At 48.7% G+C, this 21,247-nt stretch overlaps 1 protein-coding gene across 2 annotated transcripts in view; it reads left to right on the forward strand.

Annotated features, from left to right (window-relative positions):
* LOC147450741 (uncharacterized) overlaps positions 1 to 20,868 on the forward strand; it is a 72,100-nt gene extending 51,232 nt beyond the window's left edge. For both annotated transcript variants that reach the window (XM_086519817.1, XM_086519816.1), the window contains exon 2: positions 19,539 to 20,868. In XM_086519817.1, coding sequence (XP_086375943.1) covers positions 19,539 to 19,552 — 14 coding nt within the window. In that variant the 3' untranslated portion in view covers positions 19,553 to 20,868. The remainder of the gene's footprint in view (positions 1 to 19,538) is intronic.
* The last annotated feature ends 379 nt before the right edge of the window (positions 20,869 to 21,247 follow it).

Here is a 21,247-nt window from a genome sequence, read left to right on the forward strand (position 1 = left end):
TTTCTTTACTGCCGAGCGGGTAAGGAAATCCATTGACAGGATGAAGACAAGGAGAGCACATAATCATGATGGTCTAGTAGCAGAGCACTTCATCTATGCTAGAGATATGCTTGCAGAGCTCCTCGCTATGATGTTTAATCGAGCCATGTATGAAGGCTTCCCGGAGACTTGGAGTATGTCTACGATTGTGCCTATTTTCAAGTCAGGAGATCCCATGATTCCCACGAATTATCGCACCATCATGGTTGGTCACACATTAGCTAGGTTATATGCATCTGTTCTTGAGAAAGACTTGAGTAGATGGGCAGAGCGAGAGGGCATAAGAGCACCAGGGCAAGCAGGTTTCAAGAGAGGTTTCTCCACTCTTGACCAGATTCTGACACTCAGAGCTATTATTGAGGAGGGTAGACACCATGGCAAGAGGATCTATTGTAGCTTTGTGGATTTCCGCAAAGCTTTTGACACAGTGCCGAGAGCAAGACTTATACGCAGACTACAGGACATGGGTGTGCCTACAGAGTTGATATGGGGTATTCTGCTCTATACAGGACAGTGATGGGGCGGGTACGCACCACTGAGGGAATGTCTGACATGATCCACTCCACTATTGGAGTAAAGCAACGATGTCCCCTATTCCCGACTCTTTTTGGGATGTATGTGGATGAGTTTTCGGACTATGTAGAGCGTCAGGGGGACAGGGGGGCTCAGCTAGCAGGAACATGGATTCCGCTGTTACTATATGCTGATGATATTGTGTTGATTTCTGACTCTCCAGAGGGGATGCAGCGTCATTTGGATGCTCTGCATACATTTGCTCGTGACAATGGATTGTCTGTCAATCTGGGGAAAACCAAGGTTATGGTGTTCAACACCACACCACAATGGGTCAGGAGGTCGGCACCCACATTTACATATGGCCAGGAGACTGTGGAGTACACAGATGCATATACTTATCTTGGGGTAGTCTTCGGTGGACCGGTGTTTTCACTAAGGAGAGCATCAGAGACTAAACTGACAAGAGCATATGCAGCTTTGGGAGGACTGGAGAGGATGTGTTCACAGGTTCAGTTTCAGGAACCGCGAACAAAGCTTTGGCTTTTTGACACTCTAGTGACTCCAGCTATGCTCTATGGAGTTCAGGTGTGGGGACCCTCAGTAGACCACCATGGGAGATCTGGCAACACAGATGGATGGAGAAGTATGGAGAGGCCTTTGGTCTCTATGATCGCTCGGATGATTCGGGCTAAGGCCTCAGTACCACATGAGATTACCCGAGCGGAGCTAGCTGCCCCCCCCCCCGTGGTGGAGGGATTGACTAGATCAGTATCCTTTATGCACGGTCTATGGGATCCTCCTAGGGACAGATACGCTCGGCTTGCCCTGGAGTCATCTCGACAACTAGCTTTACAAGGCGATACAGCGTGTTGGTATGGACAGATGACAGCATGGTTTCAGCCGCATGGTCTCAACATGGATAGATTACCTCCGCTTCAATACTCCCTGGATGCACCCTCCCTGTCTCTCACACGGATAGAGATCACCAGACTCATACGACAGGATCCGATTCAGCTAGATACCAGGAGCACATGGATACAGCTGACACAGGAGCTGGACACGAAGATGGCCTTCTACAGAGAGCATCTTCTCCAACTCACGGAGGACGGCTTTGTGACTAGGCCTGCATACATGGATACACACTTATCTCATGGGATAAGATGCGCTATTGGACAGATATGCACATCCTCACTTCAGCTCCAGATCGAGACTGGCCGATTTCGAGGGGTGCCGGCAGGGGCCAGGATATGTCACCTATGTAACTTAGAGCCAGAGACAGAGCTGCACTACACATGTCACTGCCCGGCATACTATGAGATACGCGGCCGCTTCCATTGCTTGTTCAGAGAAGGTTTCGGACCTTTTTCTAGAGTCATGAGATACAAGGATCATAAGTGTCTCGGATTGTTCCTACTAGAGCTGTGCAGACTTAGGGAGAGCTTGCTGAGGACATCAGGGGAAAGACAATCTCAGAGACGAATCACATATTTCTTTACACAGGCCAAAGGAGAGCCAACGGAGCATTCATTACAGCAGATCTCAGAGCCTACTCATACTAGAGGTACGCTGCTTGACCAAGCCACTGAGCTTGGCAGATCAAGATGCTCATGACCTCGGGGGGTCTCCCACTACCGACGAAGGCTGCAAACAGAAGATACAGATCACTCTAGCTCGACATGCAAGACGCCCAACCAGAGTACTGACCATGGAGGAGGTCGATGAGATCCAACAGTGACCAATGAGAGATTTCATCCGAACCCACAAACCCCCCCCCCCCCCCCCCCCCCCCCCCCCCCCCCTCCCACTGCCCCCTATTTCCTTTTTCCTTAGTGTTTTAGTGTTAGTTCTTTATAACTTTGTAATTTCCGTACTCAGACATGGTATCAGATTCACCAATTGTAACTTTTTGGTCTCATAGGTCATTTTGGCCTTTTGAAGACGTTAATATAACATCTCTCTCTCTCTCTCTCTCTCTCTCTCTCTCTCTCTCTCTCTCTCTCTCTCTCTCTCTCTCTCTCTCTCTCAAAGTTCAGTGGTTTGTAGATTTTGGTTATGTTGCTATTGATTTCTCGCTTGGAGTATCTAAGCCTATAATAGTGGTATGAGAGCTCAAACAATTCTTCTTCTACAAAGGATCTGATTCTTTTTGCATCTCACATGGGTTCTTGTAGAGAATCCACAGAGATCATACCCCTCTGACTGTTAAGTTTGTGGGGACATGAAGAAAAGAGAAATCCTACCAAAGAAATAGAGGAAATCAACGAAGATTCCAACGAGAGTAAGTGTTTTTCCGAGGAGTAGGGAGATTTTGACAAATTTCTGGTGGGAAATCTCAACAAAGCGAAGTACAAACATCAACTGCAGGTTGACATGTGCATGAAAAGATTAATCAAGTAATCCAAGTACTCAAAATATGTGAATCACCTGAAGAATTACCCACTTGATGGTTCACTCCAGATGGCTAGAGGCCGTCCATTCTCCTCTCAAGTCGGTAGTGACGTAAAATCAAAGCCGAGTGCAGGAAAGCAAAAATTGTACTCATAGAAAGAGTTTGATGAAGCTCTTGAAAAGAAGACAAATCAGTTGATGAAAAGCATGAAGCACGCTCGAAAGAAAAGAAAATTAGTAGAAATGTATTTGGGCCGGAAATCTACTTTTGAGTGGGCTAGAAGATCCAAGAAGCGTGTTCATTTCGTAGATGACCCAAATTTTCTTCGTCTTCAGAGAGTTCTGACAGCTCGTCGTCCTCTAGTTCCAACGAGGATGAGAAAAAGCAGAAGCGGAGAAAAAGCAAGAAAAACAAGAAAAGTAGTTCTAAGAAAAAGTCTAGAAAGCACAGAAAGCAATCTAGCAGTTCAAAGGAGGAGATCTCGTCCTATTCTGACAGCTCAAACAGTGAGAAAAAGAGAAATAAGACCAAGGAGTTCAAGGATGGGGGTGAAGCAGTCAAGTTTGATACGTTTTCTTGCTATTAGGACAGCCATCGAGTCCTTGAATTCATTTAGTAGTTTGACATCGCCTTCTTGGGAGTTCGTTTCTCGGAACACTCCAAGGCACGAAGGGCGGCGTCGTATTAGAAAGGAAACACACAGACATGGTGGTCTACTCTTTTGTCACACAGAGCACCACCTAAGAAGTGGATAAAATTCAAGAGAATTTTCACTTCCGCATGGTTAACGGTCATAGGTTGGTGATGTGGTGTGCCCAACCTGAGCAACTGGTTGAGAGGACAAGGTGTTAAGAGTTTAAAAGTCTAACCCAGAAGATTTGAAGTTTGAACCCAAAAGATGTGGCCGAGAGGCCTAATGGGTTAGATTTTTAACACCTAAACCCTACTGACTTGAAGAGCATTGGCTGAGGGGCCTCAATCCTAGGATTGACAAAGCGTATAGGCCAATTGAAAATTCATTAAAACACGTTGACATGTTGTTGTGGCAGGTTGTACGGAATTCCGCATTTTGACATGGCAAGCTGTACATTGACATATTGACATGGCAGGTTGACATGTTGACATGGCAGGTTGTACAGAATTCCGCATTTTGCGTGGTTGCTGTGCTTGCAGTTTTACGTCGTGCTTTTGCGGATCAGAGCTTTTGGGTGCAGTGCTTTTGAACTTGATTCTTTTGGAGCTCTGCTTTTTGGGCTTCCCTTGTACACTTTATAAGTGTCCTAGGGCCAGTCTTTGGAGAGCATCTAAACGCAGAGTCCGAGAGTTAGATCCTCGGGGAGTTGTACCTTTGTGAAGCAATAGTAAAGAAATACCGGAAGAGGCGCCAGTCGTGCATCTGGGAACGGAACTCTGTTGTTCCGTGTGACCATGCTTTCGTTTAGGGCTGCAGCGACTGGTAAGGCTTCCAAGCTGCTGTGGTAAGCTCGCGCTCAGGTGCAGCAAGGCAGTGGCGGGTCTCTCTCAGCGCGAGTAGGACTGCAGCGACCGGTAACACTGCCGCCCAGCACCACCAGCCCCACTGGGAGGGCACACAGACTGCAGCGACCACGTATGAGCTCTCTCTCTCTCTCTCTCTCTCTCTCTCTCTCTCTCTCTCTCTCTCTTTACCATGCTTTCGTTTAGGGTTTGCTGCTGTATTTTAGGGTTCGCGACCTGTTTTTAGGGCTCGCGACCTGTATTTTAGGGTTCGCGACCTTTTTTGGGTTGTTGGACAGATCTGCGTTTTAGGGTTTGCTGCATTTTCTGCACTTTAGAAACATCAATCCTCTCTTCTCTCTCTCTCTCTCTCTCTCTCTCTCTCTCTCATGTCATCCCCAACCTCACCTATGGCAACAAGCAAACTCAAATATATGCTTCACTCCAAACGAATTTCCATCATTGAATTGGAAATGAAAGCATGGAGAAAAGAGATGGAAGATTGGAGGAACGCGAAGACCGTTTTCCTCCGAGAAAATGAAGAAAAGGAGAAGAGGTGGAAGGACGAGAAGGATCATCTTCTCAACAAGATCGCCACGTTGGAGAATAGCATTTTGGACCTCCACAAAGAAGTGTTGGAAACACGGTCAAAAAATAGGCTTGAAGAGGGGGAATTTCAGCCCTCTTTGAGGGAAGAAATTGACAACATCAATGAGGAGAAGAAGTCATGGGCCGCGGTCATATCCGAAACGCAAAAGAAAGTAGAGGAGGCCGAAAAATGGATTGAGGTTGCCAAGAAAGGGAAAGGTAAGGAAGCTCCTTGTACACCCACTCTTATCAACATGACCCTCGAAGAGGAACAAAAAAGGAGGATGCGGGCTCTACATGTGAGGGTAACCGGCCTCAAGGACATAAACAATGTGGAAAAAGAGGTCACAAGCCTCACATCAATGATGGGGGTGGAGAAGCCTTCACACACAAAGGCATGGAGAGTGGGCAAGAAGAGTGAGGACCCCGGAGAATCTTCAAAGGAAAGAGCTCTCATACTACGCTTCCCTTCATTGGAAGAGAAGAAGGAATTCTTGAGGAAGAGACCTACTCTCAAGAAGACAGGTATTTTCTTAGGCGATGACCTCACTCTCTCACAACTTGCGCATATGAGAGAAGTAATGCCCGAGATTCAAGTGGCAAGGGAGAAGGGGAAGATGGCCTTTTACAGAGATGGTCGGGTGGTGATTGTAGAGCGGCGCTCTACATGACGGTGCGAGACCTATGGGACCACATTGAGGATGGCGACTTGGAATTGTAATGGGTCTATGAGGTTGGATGTTGGTGCCTTTGAGGACAGTTTCAGAGACAAGGACATTGTTTTCTTTTCAGAGACTCACCAGGCCCCTGGCCAACTGTTGCCACATGTGGTGGGATACAAATGGGAAACAGCCCACAGAACAGTCACGAGATCTGAGCATGGGAGTAGAGGTTCAGGAGGAGTAGCGGTGTTGTTTAGGGAGGAGCTACAGCCACTACTACATATTGTACGGAGAGATGATCAGGCTAGATACATGTGGGTGAGGCTGAGAGCTGACACAGGTCGATTTCTATATATTGCTATATGTTACTTCCCCCCCAGTACGTCAGTATATGCTGTATCCAGAGGGCAGTCGCCTTTCTCAATTCTAGATGATGATATATGGGAGTTTTCTCGGGATGGTGATATCATCCTCCTAGGAGACTTCAATGCTCGAACGGGCAACTGTCAGACAGTCTTCTACGACACTTCAGATGAGATGCTTAGAGAGTTGGATGTGGGTGAGCTGGGGTTTGACAGATGCTCACATGACAGAGAGCAGACTGAGTATGGGAGATACCTCACGGAGATGACGACTACACATGGGCTAGCCATACTTAATGGCTTACAGCGGTTTCCTGGAGCAGCAGGCTTCACATGCTTTCCACACAGACATGGGGCCAGTACAGTGGACTATGTTATGACACAGCCGAGCTTTATTCCTTGTATTCAGGATTTCACAGTGGGAGCCAAACCAGTGGGCGTAGCAGTGGATCATGCTCTCTTGACACTGTCCGTATCTTTTCAGTTTAGTACAGCCCAGAAATCAGGAGGCAGGTCACACACCCGTTATACATTTACACCAGAGACTGACTCGGTTTATACAGAGGCGATCTGGGATCGTCTATGCACAGTTGCTCCAGGCCTCTCAGTAGAGGAGTGCACTACTTTACTGACTGAGACACTACATGATGCAGCATCAGAGGCATACCCACACACTCAACCGGATCGGAGGCGACATTCTGGGAGCATGCCCCAGAATAGTTGGTATGATGAGGAGTGCAGAGAGATGAGAGCCCAGCTTCAGAGGGATCTTCATTTAGGAGTCATCACCTATAGACAGTCGCGGATTGCTTTCCGGCGCCTTGTGCGACAGAAGAAACGAGCTTACCTGGCCCAGATGGAGCGAGACTTGTATCAGTTGTTCTTGAGTAGAGACTCAGGCGAGGCATGGCGACTCTTCCATGAGCACTCCCCTCCCCCAGTGATTACTTCTCCTGACGTGTGGGGCCAGTATGCGACATCGTTAAATACGGTTCCTGGGCAGGATCCGCTTCCAGATCCTACAGAGCCATGTCCACCTACGAGCACCTTCTTTACCACTGAGATGGTAAAGAGAGCCATTGACAGGATGAGGACCAGGAGGGCTTACGATCATGACGGTCTAGTAGCGGAGCACTTTATACATGCTAGGGATATGCTGATGGAGGTTCTTGCAGTGTTGTTCAATCGTGCCATGTGTGAAGGACTACCTGAGACTTGGAGGTTGTCTACTATTGTGCCTATATTCAAGGCAGGTGATCCTACAGAGCCTGGAAATTACCGCACTATTATGGTTGGACACACACTCGCACGATTGTATGCATCCATTATTGAGCAGCAATTGAGTAACTGGGCAGAGGGTGAGGGTGTACGGGCAAAGGGACAGGCAGGTTTCAGGAGGGGTTTCTCCACTCTTGACCATATTCTGACACTCAGAGCTATCATTGAGGAGGGCAGGTCACATGGGAGACGGATTTATTGTAGCTTTGTGGATTTCCGCAAAGCATTTGACATGGTACCGAGAGCTCGACTGATGAGCAGAGTGCAGGAGATGGGGGTGCCCACAGTGTTGATTTGGGGGATTATGGCTTTATACAGATCAGTGATGGGACATGTACGCACCCCAAAGGGGATATCTGACTTAGTTCACTCCACTATCGGGGTGAAACAGGGTTGCCCATTGTCTCCTACTCTATTTGGTATGTATGTTGATGAGGTGTCTAATTACATTGACAGAGAGGGTGATAGAGGTGCCCAGCTGGTAGGGACGTGGATCCCATTGTTGTTATATGCTGATGATATTGTCTCGATCTCTGACTCACCAGAGGGTATGCAGCGACAGTTGGATGCATTACACAGTTTTGCAGAGGATAGTGGATTGTCTGTAAACCTTGGTAAAACCAAGGTCATGGTGTTTAACACCACACCACAGTGGATCAGGAGATCGGCACCGACCTTCACGTATGGTCAAGAGATTGTGGAGTATACAGATGCATACACTTACCTTGGGATAGTCTTCACTGGGCCGAGGCTTTCTTTGGGGAGAGCAGCAGAGACTAGACTGACCAGAGCTTATGCGGACTTGGGAGGCTTGGAGAGGATGTGTTCACAGGTTCAGTTCCAGGAACCTCGGACAAAGTTATGGCTCTTTGATACTTTAGTAGCCTCAGCTATGATGTATGGGGTACAGGTATGGGGACCTTCTGTAGGCCAGGATGGTTGGAGACGTATGGAGAGGCCCTTGGTATCTATGATCTCCCGATTGATTAGAGCCAAGGCCTCCGTACCTCACGCGATCATTCGAGCAGAGCTAGCTGCCCCCCCCATGGAGATTGAGGCGCTTACCAGATCAGTGTCCTTTGTGCACAGCCTATGGGATACTACTAGAGACAGATATGCTAGACTGGCCCTTGAGTCTTCCAGACAGTTAGCTCTACAGGGGGACACTTCATGCTGGTATGCACAGATGACTTCATGGTTTCAGACGCATGGCTTCACCATGGACAGGTTGCCCCCTTTCCAGTATTCTCTTCAGGCACCCTCGCTGTCTCTTACATGGGTGGAGATCACTAGACTCATTCGTCAGGACCTGATCCAGCTCGACACCAGGAGGACATGGATAGAGCCGCCTCAGGAGTTGAGCACGAAGATGGCTTTCTATAGAGAGCATCTTCTCCACCTCACAGGAGATGGGTTTGTGATTCGACCCAGCTACATGGACACACATATGTCTCATGGTTTGCGTTGTGCCATTGGTCAGATACGCACATCCTCACATCAGCTCGAGATTGAGACTGGTAGATTCAGAGGGATACCAGCAGACAGCAGGATATGCCGATTATGCCAGAGAGAGCCAGAGACAGAGTTGCACTACATATGTCATTGCACAGTGTTCTATGAGATACGGGGGCGTTTCCACTGCTTATTCAGAGAGGGTTTTGGTCCTCTATCTAGGGTCATGAGTTATGAGGATCAGAGATGTCTTGGACTATATCTACTTGAGTTACACAGGTGTAGAGACACTTTACTGGGGAGAGCTAGAGAGAGGCAGTCCCAGAGACACATTACAGATTTCTTTTCACTAGATATGGGACAGCCAGAGGAGCAGCCACCACTGCAGAGCTCGTCCCACACTCATTCGACCACTACTGGCACTCTCATCGACCGAGCATTGGAGCTACAGAGATACAGACGACCGCGACTAAGGAGAGGAGCTACACAGCATCGACGGAGACTACAACAGAAGATTCGAGCCATACTCTCTCGACATCCAGAGTGCAGATGAGGATGGATCCTCACCATTTCTTCCATCTTTGTTTCACACACTGTTACATCCAGTTTACCGGGTATCTATTGTATCAGCTGCTACACCCACGTAGTTTTAGATTGTAGTAGTAGTAGTAGTATTTTGTTCCACTTCTAGTTCTTTTGTACCCAGACATGGTATTAGATTCACTATTTTGTAACTGATTGGTCTCATAGGTCATTTTGGCCTTTTGAAGACGTTAATATAACATTTCATTTCATTTTCATTTCTCTCTCTCTCTCTCTCTCTCTCTCTCTCTCTCTCTCTCTCTCTCTCTCTATTCAAGTTCAGTCATTTGCAGATTTTGTTCATGTGTTGCTATTGATATGAACGGGATTTAACGAGTCTCAAGGACATACACATGTTTCGGAGACTGAAGCTACAAGATCAACGGGATTTCAAACATCTAGAAGTTTGTTCAAGGGAATCTAGCTCAAAATCCCATAAGCCAAACAAGTGGTTATACTGTTGTGATGGGGTCAAGAGGACCACAAATTGGAATTAGAGTTTCAGAAAATGCCAGAGTGTACATCATAGAGGATTCCACGAGGATTTCTTCTAAGACAACAAGAAGTAGGGAGAGATGTCTTTGCGAGAGATCCATGAATGATTAGATATGTGGGTGAACCACACTGAATGATCTTAAGTAGCAAAATGTGTGAACAAGAAATATAATGGATAGATCCTTGGTACACACAATTATTACTACTACTGCAATCTGCTCATGCACACTGCTGATATGACCTCAGACATGAGCACAGCATGGGCAACCATTTGGCAAGAATGAGGATAGCAAGGCACTGCACCTCCTAACATCAAATCGGAGACTGAAATGGAGCGTTAGAGACCTCAAGGCTGCATATCATAATCGCCAACGTGAGGCAGGAAGAGCTCTATCTACTACAAGCTGAACTGTCAGTGGAGGTATCCTGAAGATGAGATCATTGGATACAAGATGGTGCCATCAAGAGGTCGCAATGGAAAAGATCTAGCCTATGCACGGGCTCTCAAGCAATAGAGAGACCCTCCTCATGCCTCAGTCGGCTTCCAGAAAAGGTTGGTGTAGGCTGTTGCTAAAAGCGCACCTTGCTGCCCGAAAATCCATTTGTGGCTGCCAACACCGCGCCCATTTGTCCCTTCCTAGGGCTGCCAATAGGCACCCAAGGAGGCTGCCCTTGCTGGTTCTGAAAGGATCAGAACAGGGCATAGTGCTCTCACAGAAGCAGTAGACATTAGGTATGTTGTGAAACTTATGTTGCCAAAGTGTGGTATTGCTGATTGTAAGTCTTATTGATATACCCTTAGATCAAAACTTGAGCATGAGAGCTGATGCGGGTGAAGTGCTCGAGAACCCTACCATGTCCAGGAAAATTGTGGGTAGCTTGATCTTCTTGATAATCTCATCACAGGATTCGAGCTACACAATTACTTTTGAGAGTCAGTTTATGCAGCTTTGCAAGAAGCCACACTTAACTATAGTGAGACACACATTGTGCTATATAGGTGCTACCTTGGATTATGCACTCTTTTATGAGGCTGGCGTGAAGTTGCAGCTCTATGGGTATAGAGATGTAGATTGGGCTCGTAGTGTGTCTGATTGATAATCTAGGAGTGGTTTTCTATTCTCATTGGGAGTGTTGCGATCACATGGGACAGAAAGTAGTCGTCCACTGTTGCTTTAACAAGTAAAGAGACCAAGTAGAGGGGTATTGTAGTGGCATTATGCTGTTTGAAGAAATTTTTTTTTTTAAAGCCAACCTATAGGACAAATCAGATGCATCTTTTGTAGTTACATCCATGGCACCATTTCGTAGGTGCTAGGATTGAAACATAAGAGAGAAATAAAAGGTTTTACTCTAGAGAAAAAAGAGGTCTGCCATATGACAAGGTACATAATCCACAATATTTTACACACCTCTACGAGTTCCTCCTTAATGTTCACTTTAGCTGAGTTGTCGTGAAAGCTTCACTTTGAGAGTACCAACTTCTACCAAGAGGTTTGGCACAAAAAACAAACGTAAAAGGTTGACTCTTGAGAAAAGAAAATGGTTTCCTGATGAGCTATATACCACATAACATGTCATACCTAAACATCTCTTCAATATACCATGCTAATGTCCATGTTAGCTTTTGTTGGTTGGAAATGTTTGATGGCTTATAATAGAGTTTCTTGTTTTTCCTCGTGATAGTAAGGGTGCTATACAGTTGGAAAATCTAATTTTTTCATGCGAAGACAATATTCTAAGAGATGAAGATCAAAGACAAGCAACCATGCAAAACATTTTTGATGGAGAAAAGTCAGTACACAATTTCACAAGTTCCCTCTTCTTATCACAAGAGGCAGAGGGAGATGAAAGATCAACATTCAAAGAGGAGGAAGTCGTTAGTCCACCTACCACAAAAATGATCAACAATCTTATAGTGGTAATCAAGTCTTCTCTACTGAAAGAGAAGGCCATTCCTTCAGAGGTATTAGCATCAGGTATAGGGTGAATTCACAAGATGCTCGAGGACAAACAGATCCAACTGGTTAAGATAACCAAGATATGATGGCGGATGTGACAACCTTGGCAAGCTCATCCTTGGATGCTGTGGAATTGCCATCTGAACTATGGCTTCAAGCTGTGATACAAGAAAATCACTTAAAAAAGGGAGTTTTAAGGTGGCTTAGATAGTTCTCAAAGTAGGTGACATGGGAGTCTACTCCATTGGGAGCCGGAGTGGCCTAGATAGCCTCTCAGAATAGGTGAAATAATTGCCCTACTTAGAAGGCTATTGGATGACAAGATTGCTCTAAATTTCTGTATGTTAAGCCCATGATCAGAATTATGTAGCAAAATGGTAGAATGCCTTGCCTAATAAGAAACGAGATGAATTTTCTTTCTGAGAAAAAGATCCTTCTATTAGTTAATGAAACTGCCCATAGGGCTACAACCACCTCTACAAGAGAGGACTACAACAATCATGGTGGGGAGACTCTCCCAATGAAAAAACAGCATATGTACAATGAGGCTAAATCAAGAGTTGGAAGGAGGGAAGAGCCACACAGGTGGGCGGTAGTGCCATCTGAGCACACCCTGAACCATGGTGAAGAAAGGCCCAGGGCGCCAGAGTCGAAGGAAAGCCTCTCTGCGCTCCGGCATGCGGTCGGAGCTGCCCTGGAGTCTCTCGAACTGTCCTCTGAGAGTATGATCAGCTCTAGCCAAAGATCCCGAATAGTCTCTGCCTGTGGTACAAGGCGAGCCTCGAAGATGCGGAAGCAGCGGGCCCGCCAGATGAACTAGAGTGTGAGGCCGTTGATGAGCTCCCAACACTCTTCTCTCTCCCTGCACCACTCCTGTGGAGTAAGCTCTCTAGCAGGCTGGAGTGTAGGTCAACCCCCCTGCATCACTATCATCCTGCTGGTGGAGGATAGCTCAAACTGAAGTGCCAGGCCCGTGAGAGTGGACCAAGCAGCTGCCCGCCAAGTGTACTGCCGAGCCTTGGAAAGAGCTGGCATCAGCCGAAGGACACGAAGCCACACCTGCTGTGCCAAAGGGCAGTCCCAAAGACAATGACGTTGACTCTCCACAAGATGGTCACAAGCTGCACGTACGACCGAGAGACCACTATGTACAAGCCAGCTCCCAACTGCTGTAGCTCTGTGTGCAACCAGCCACTGGAACAAAGTGACTCGCCTCGGCTGTCTCGAGTCCCACAACCTCTCCCAAAAAGCTGCCAAGAACTCAGCTGTGAGACCCTCCTCCTGCCAATGAGGTGCTACAGTATGTGACGTCTCAGTCGAACAGTGTACTGAAAGAAAGGGACGCCTGGGTGGTCTGCAGAGGAGAAAGGGTCCCTCCAAAGCCACTCCCCAGGATCCCACTGTACTTGTGCCAGTGGACAGCTCTCCCAAGCCCACAGTCGCCAGTGTCCAGTCTCAAAAGCTGTTGGGTCATGATCGATGACATAAGTCCTCCCACAGATGCCCACCACTCGGATCCTCTGAAAACAGCACTTTGACACCTGCAGAGCCTCTACTATAACTCGATGTAAGCGTCCCTCACCCTGTATCTCGAAAAACAGGGAAGGTACAGTCTCTGAGCAAGCCCGAACTGAGATGAGAACCTCCAGTCGCGTGAAGGCTCCCATCCATCTGGGCGTTGCTGACTCGAGACGTGTGAGCCACTCCGCTGGTACTGCCTCTGACATGTCCTGACACATGCTCTGCACCCCTCTCATGCCCTGGAGCTAAGAGCCCTGAAGCTTCTCTGACAAGCCTGAAAACTGTAACCAGTCACCTAAAGAGCGTGCTGGACCCTCTGCCATGGGACCTCAGGAAACATGAGGCCGACTACCAACCAAGTGGCCTCTCTGAGTGCTAACCATGGGGTTCCAAACAAGGGGCTGTCTCAGGCTTTCCTCCGTGCAAGTAGGCTGGCGCTGCTCCAGGCCTCGCCGCAGCTACTCCCAAGATCAAAGCAAACTCACAACAAAGCGGTCCTCCAGTCTCCTGCTCAAGCCAACTCTGCGCATCTGTGGGAAAATCCATCTAGTCGAAGGTCGCCAGGGGCCTCCAGCCTGAGGCACCCTAGCACGAAGCCGCTGCAACAAGAACTCCTTTCAGGGCTCCTCACCTGGAAGAAGTCCTCTGACGATGAACTTCCCAAAACGGGCTTTGCTCTGCTGTGCTGGGTCTATGAGCCCAAGCCCTCCCTGAGAACAAGGAAGAGTGATGACCTGCCAAGCCACTTTGGCCCGGGCGGTCTGAGTGTCACGCCCTGACCAAAGGAAGTTTCTGATCAGCCTCTCTACCTGGCTGATACAAGAACTTGAGAAGATCCAGCAAGAAGTGATGTACCACATAGTAGCCAACAACACCTGGTTGGCCACTATAACTCTGCCTACCAGAGAAAGTCGTGCGAAGTAACAACTTCCTCTTGATAGACAGGAGGAGGGAAGCAATCTACTGCTCGGGAGACAAGTCCAAATCAACTTGACAGCCCAAGTACCGAACTGTAGTCCCTGGGGGAATCCACCTGAAACCTTCACCTGGCATCCAATCAGGTATAGGAGCACTACCAACCGAGAAACCCACAGTCTTTCTCAAGTTGATCAATGCACCAGATGCACAACAGAAGGTCTCAAGAGCTTGCTCACACCTGTGAAGGTTGGCCTCCTGGCCATCCAAGTACAAGGCTGAGTTGTCTGCAAACTCAGCGTCTAGTAGCTCATCTCCCCGAATAGAACTGCTAAGCCACGTAAACCAACCTGCCGCGACACCAAAAACCTGCTCATCGGCTCAGCATAGAACAGAAAGAGGAAGGGGGCCGGAGGGAAGCCCTGTTTGACCGAACGTGTGAGCATGAAGCGATCACCTCTACCTCCTGACAGAAGTACTTGACTGTGTGCTCGTCTGTACAAAGCTGAGACCCCTTTTATCCAAGCATCTGAGAAGCGCATCCTGCGTAGAGTGCCCTCCGGAAATTCCCAGTCAACTCTGTCGTAGGCCTTCTCAAAATCGAGAAGAAGAATCACCAGATCCTCACCACGGAGCCGCGCAAGGACAGAAGCCTCCCAAAAAGTAAAGATGTTGTCAAGGATACTACGCTCCTTGACAAAACCTGTCTGAGTCCCATGTATAATGCTCTCTAGAAGTGACTGAATCCTCAAACTTAGAGCCTTGGAAAGAATTTTGTAGGCTGAGTTGAGGATGGTGATGGCGCGCCACTGTCGAATCTCATCCAAGGAGCCACCCTCGTTGGGAATGAGGTAGATCAAGCCCTCACTCATGTTGTCAGGCATCTCTCCTGTGTGCAGGATGTACTGAAAAGCACTACAGAGATATGGGCCAAGCAAGTCCCAGTACTCCTAGAAAAAACTGGGAGTCAAGCCATCCTCACCTTGACAGCTACCACGGGGGAGTGCACTAAGAGCCGTCTGCAGCTCCTCTGGCTGAAGAGGCAGCTCAAGCCTCTAACGCATCTCCTCAGTCACAAGACAAGGCATCTGTGCCCACACCTGCTCTCTGCATGCATCCTGACGCTCCGACTGAGACTCTGCAGACAGTAAATCGCGGTAGAAGTCGGTAGCAACTGCACGCATATCCTCTGGCTCTGAAGCAACTAACCCGTTGGGCCTCCTCAACTGATTGACCTTGGCATGCGAATGCTGAGGTCCCGCTGTCTCAAAGAAAGCACCTGTCACTCTGTCACCCACCTGGGTCCACTGAGATGCCTGTCGATGGAAAGCAAACTCATGGCGCCTCTCCTCTGTGCTAACAAGCTCCTGGCGAGCCTGTTGTAACTGCTCCTCCAACCAAGAACTGTCTGGATGCTGCTCCTGCATCCTCTGCAAGGAAGCAACGCCCCGTCGGAGACGCTGCTCCTCTCTCGCTGGCAGCCAAGCGAGCCAAAGACTCCTGAAGAAAGAATCGACTAAGCTGAGTTAGTCCTGATGCCACTCTGTCAGCAGGAGAATCCTGCATGTCTAAGCTCTCTGTCCAAAGAGCCTCCACTCGCTCTCTGAGCGTAGAGTCTAGCAAGACCCTCTCAGGGATGCGAAACATCGTGCTCCCCCTCCTCTGCCTATCTGTCACTGTAAGGATCACTGGTGCATGGTCCGAAAAGGAAGTCCCTGCCAGAATGCCAACTGTCTCACCCAAGTCACAGAAGTGGTCACTAGTGTAGAAGCGATCTATCCGCGATAGATTCACTCTGCCCACTCTGCGATCCAAACGAGAGAAGGCCAGGCTGTCTGGGGGTCTCACAAAGCTAGAATGCTGCCACACATCCGAAACCCTTAGTCATACAAAACCTCTCCCAAGCTGCCAGCTCAACTCCATGCACAGTAGCATGGCTACCACCAATCCTGTCAGAGGAGTCCTCCAACATGTTGAAGTCACCCCCTATGCACCATTGCTCTACCTGAGGCAGAGACTCAACAATTTGTGACCAAAACTCTGTTCGTGCACTCGCCACATTGGGCGCATAGATGTTCAAGAAGCCACAAGACAACCCTGAACCTGCATAGTGATCCACTGAGCCTTGCCTAGCACAATAATCCCTCTGCCCACAATGGCCTGCTGCAAAGAATCCGCAATAGTCATACATACCCCACCCTGGATGCCTTTAGGTCCAAAAGCAGCTGACCAAAAAGTATCATATCGTCCACGCAAAAGCTGACCACAACGTCTAATGCAGCTCTCACACAGATGATACTCCTGTAGCATTAGAATGTCAATCTCTCCTCCCACAAGGCATCGCTGAAGCTCCTGACGCAGTCGGCCCCTCTGACGTTGAAACTGGGGCCCACCTAATGCATGTACGTTCCATGAGACGATCCTCATGGGGAGTGAGAGAGAACAGCTGCTGCCGCAGCAGCTAAACGTGCTATCTTCGAGGCGGGCTTGGATGGGGAGTAATCCGCATCCGGCGTCCTCGGGATAAGCGTGACTGCAACGAGTGCCTAGCCCAAGCCCAAGTAGATCGAGCCGTGCGTAAAGCAACCTCCTTTGTCCAGCAGTGCGTATCAGCAAAAAAGTGAACCACAATGTGTCTATATCCTGCTGCGTCTGGAGGTGTCACAGCAAACTTGGCCAATGGCCAAAGAGTGTAAAGCATGTCTGTAACCCCTAGGTCTCCCGTGTGATGAGAGAACTCTAGGGCCTGTATTTGTAGCCACTCCAACACCGAGTCAAAAGTCCACTCAGTCTAGTCCCTACCACAAAGGGGAAAAGAGAAGCCACCGCCGAGTCCAAGGCATCTATCCCCCTAGCTGCAAGGAACAGAACATGAACCCTGAAGCAGGCTACCTCAAGGTCAGATGCAGAGTCACCGAGAAAACATGTATAGTCGTAGGCAAAGAAGTCCCATCAACACCGAATGTCGAAGCTCGTCAGACCACGAGGGACTGCTACAAAGGGGGACGTCTATACCAGGAGAGGGGGTTGCAAGAAAGGTTGTCCCTCTCTCGCCAAGCGACTCGTGGCAAAGGCTCTACCAAGAGATCTCTTAGCAGTCGAGGATGGCCCTGCCCCCTGGGTCGATTGAGGGACTAGAGCAGGAGGGGGGTTGCCGAAGCAGGGGGAGCGGGTGGAGAGGGAGAGCGAGGGGGATTGGCAAAGGTAGGAGAGCGAGGTGGAGAGGCGGAGGGAGCAGGAGGCGGGGGGGGGGGGGGGGGGGGGGGGGGGGGAACTGAAGAGGATGGGGGGAACTCAAGGGGAGGGGGGGCTGTCGAGGGTGAGGTTGAGGTGGAGGCTAGGGTGGGGACCTCGTCCTAATAAAGAGGGCCAAATCGGTTCCCCGTGGGAACCCACTACTGCTGGGCACGCGCCTGAGGACCACTCTGAGTGCCAGGTTGGCGCTGCGGCCCCTGCCGTGGTCGGCCACGAACCTGCTGTCAGCCCTCCTCCGCTTGAGCCCCAAGCTCGGAGGGTGGCTCTGCCTGTGTGCTCTGTATCTCTGCTTGCTACTGTTGGCTAGCCCTTGAAGGCTAGGGCTGGGCCTGTGGTGTAGGTCGAGGCCTCCTCCGTGGACAGGCCTTCGCAAGATGGCCCATCTGTCGACAAATGAAGCACTGATTCGGGAGGCCCGAATACTCCACGCTCTGTCTAAACCAACGCCCACTCACCCGAGGAAGTAGGATGACCTTCGAAAGAGTGTGGGTATCCCTAACCAGAACGCGTACCAAGGGAATGCCGGCCGCCTTGACAGCTACAGATGCTGTCGTGCGAGGTGTCTCCAAGACGGTCCCAATCGCTGAGCCAATCCCGGACAAAAGAGGTAGGTACTCCCTCCTCAAACCAAGAAAGCAAACTGAGATGGGGAGGTCTGCCTCCTCTACCAGAACATCTGAAGCTGGGTCAAAATCATGTCTCCACTGTCGAAAGTGGGCTCGAAATGCTCAGATGGTCAAAGGACTCATGGCGATGACCTTGGACGCCATCTCGGAGGTCTCAAACTCGATCTGATAGTAGCCTCGTCCAAGGAACTGCACGTCCAAGATCTTGCCCGCCTCTGCAAGAAGGCTTGCCTGGAGAAGGTCACGCAGCCTCTGCTAGGTCAGGTGCCGAGAATCTTGCAGATGATGGAAGTCGCATGTATAGGTGGTCCATCTCTGCAGCTAGGCTCGCTTGCTCTGTCGGTGAGAGAGCAAGTCAAATGGTGGGCTCAGCAGGGTCGGGCGAGTTGACTTCATCAGAGTCCCTCTGTGGCGGAGCTTGAGCCTCCACCAGTGTCTGCTGCTGTGGCGGAAAAAGAGTGGGTAAAGCAATTTCTCTGCAAAAGGACCCCAACAAGCATTGTCAAAGAAACAGCACTGCCAGTCTGCCAGAGGCAATCGACAAAAAAACCTCGGGGAGGGAACGGCAAAACGAAATGAGCCGCTTGGGGGGGGGGATAGGGAACGCAGCGGGTTGTGGGTGAGGGCAGCGAAATGGGGGCAGCGGGTGAAGTGGCAGCGGGCACCGAGGGCAGCGCAGTGAAGGGCAACGGACAGGAGCAGCACAATGGGGGCAGGTGACGCAGCAGGCAGTGGGGGCTGGTGGGGGCGGGTGCAAAAGGCAAGCAGGCGACGGGAGGGGTAGCGCAAGGGAGGGCAAGGGGCAGCGCGTGCAGCTGGGGACACTGGCAGCGCTAGCGAGGGGGGGGGGGGGGGGGGGGTAGGGTAGCAAGCGATGGCGAGCGGGGGCGACAGATGAAGGTGCGGGGGGGCGGGTGGGGGGGGGGGGGGGGGGGGGGGGCAGTAGCAGCAGCGAGCCCTTTGGTATTCCTTTATATTGCATCAACACAGTACAAGCCGGTACTCGAGACTCTACACCTTCTCGAGGAAGCATCTGAAACAAGATGACTTAAGTATCTAGATCTATGTAAATGCCTTGTGCTATATTCACTTCAAGATTGGAGATGCAAATTTAAGAGAGTTTGCTAAGACGTCTACCATCATGAACTAAAGGCAATGTCCGCCATCATCACTTCAAGCATTTACAAGAAAGTTGAAATGTGTAGCTGCTGAAATTGAGGTTTTCATTACAATTGTACACACAAAAAGCTTGTTTGTTCTTCAAGAGATATGAGGGTTGATTTGCCAATCATCTACTTGATGGTTCAACACATTTGTCCTTTGTATAAACTGCATTCAAGTATGATTATTTTTTCTATTTCTGGTGGTGTTTTTGAATTCATGTAAAGCCAGTTCTGATGAAGCTCTTTTCTTCTCTACAGTCACTTTTCTATAGATATCAGCAAGATGACCTCTGTGCTACATTGTTTCATCCTTGCTTGAACTATGAACATGGTGGACTCGTCAAAATGTCACAAAACCTCTTGCTAGCACAATCCTGTGAAAAATCAGCAGGGGCCTTGACTGTGCTAAAACCTGCATCGAGTTTCACCCCTCAGGTTGTATCGCATGGAAGCTAACCAAACAGGATTCTTGGGTGAGGCTCCAATTATGGGGAGACAAAATTGGAATGAAAGTGGCTCGTTGAGGCAACCACAAAAGAGAATGAGTTCACCTGAGAGATAGGAAGCTAAGCAGCTTATAGCGTCAAGGGTCTTGGATGTGAGGGGTTACCCCAATTATGATGCTGATGGGTCTGGACTCTTGTATCAAGATGAAGGCGCTGAAGAGGAGCTTGCAATTGAGCTCAGTGAGGATGACTTCTTAAAGAGGGAAACAAGGTTTTCCATAGATGTGTCACCTATGAAAATGGTAAGAAATCCAGATGGTTCTCTTCAGAGAGCTGCAATGACACAATCTACTTTAAGACAGAGAGAGGAAAGAATTGCAAAGGACCGTGCCAATGCTGCTGCTCAGGAAAGATCCAGTGCCAGAAACAGGAGAGTGGCATCTCGCTCAGGAAGTTAGTGGTGTAGGACTCTGCATATGACATGCCAGACTGGACGGAGGCGGCATTTGGTTATGCACCCATATTTGGCCAGTGGTCAAAGCTATCAATACAGGATCAAAGACATTTACGAGCTGAAAAATGGGCTGCGCTGCGCTCTTGAATTTGTGGTGCTATCTATAACGAGGATGATTGGGACAAAGTTTTCCCATTTATGAGCTGAAAAATGGGCTGCTCTGGTAAATTGTGGTGTGATAACGAGTATGGTTGGGACTAACTCACACTTTCTCAATGGGGAGAGACCGTTTTGGAAGTGTCAATGAAAGCCACTTGACACATGCAGGCATCCACCTACACCAACACGTTGTCATTTATGCTAGAACAGTGGATGGGTCATGAAGGGACTAATTTTCTTGAGGAAAATAAAATATAAAATGCTGGAGGGAAGAATCAATAGTCTGCCAAGAGCGAGTTGAGAGTTGAAGGGGCTTCAAACCCACATGTTTTGGTTCTAAAGCACAAACCTTTTCCTTTTTAACGACTCTTTCATTTGGTGAAAGCAAAAGCAAACTAAAGAGTTGTTGTTCTGCATCAAAACCTTAAAGATTTATTGTCCTTTCTTGAGCAGGACAAAAATCTTAAAGTCACATTTATTTACATCTCTTATTAGCTCTAGAACTAGTACTACTACTCTTTGTTGTCCTCTTCTTGGTGTAAACGTAAATCCTCTTTTCCCTTTTCTTTATGATACTCTACTCTTGAAGATTTCCTTTTATTGTTTTCAAATGTGCCAAAGCCTCCCAACAGTTTCTACCATTTAATGGTCTCATGAAGCATTGAGAGCTTCTTGTTCTAGAAGGCCCACATGACTCTTCACCTTGTTACCAATGCAACCTTGAAGTTTTCTTGTATTGTTTGGTGTCTGTGTGCGTGCATGTATGGTGTGTGCTAACTCCTCCTTTGTTAATGCATTCACAACCCTCCTTTTTTTGTGCCAGAGTCTCTTTTAGTAGCATTCATCGCTTTATTAAGGCTAACGGCTCTCTGTTAAGGGTTCATGAATGTCTTGTTTTCAAGTTTGCT

Source organism: Adiantum capillus-veneris, chromosome 9 (genome assembly GCF_014529385.1).
Source record: "Adiantum capillus-veneris isolate H3 chromosome 9, ASM1452938v2, whole genome shotgun sequence".
Taxonomy (NCBI): domain Eukaryota; kingdom Viridiplantae; phylum Streptophyta; class Polypodiopsida; order Polypodiales; family Pteridaceae; genus Adiantum; species Adiantum capillus-veneris.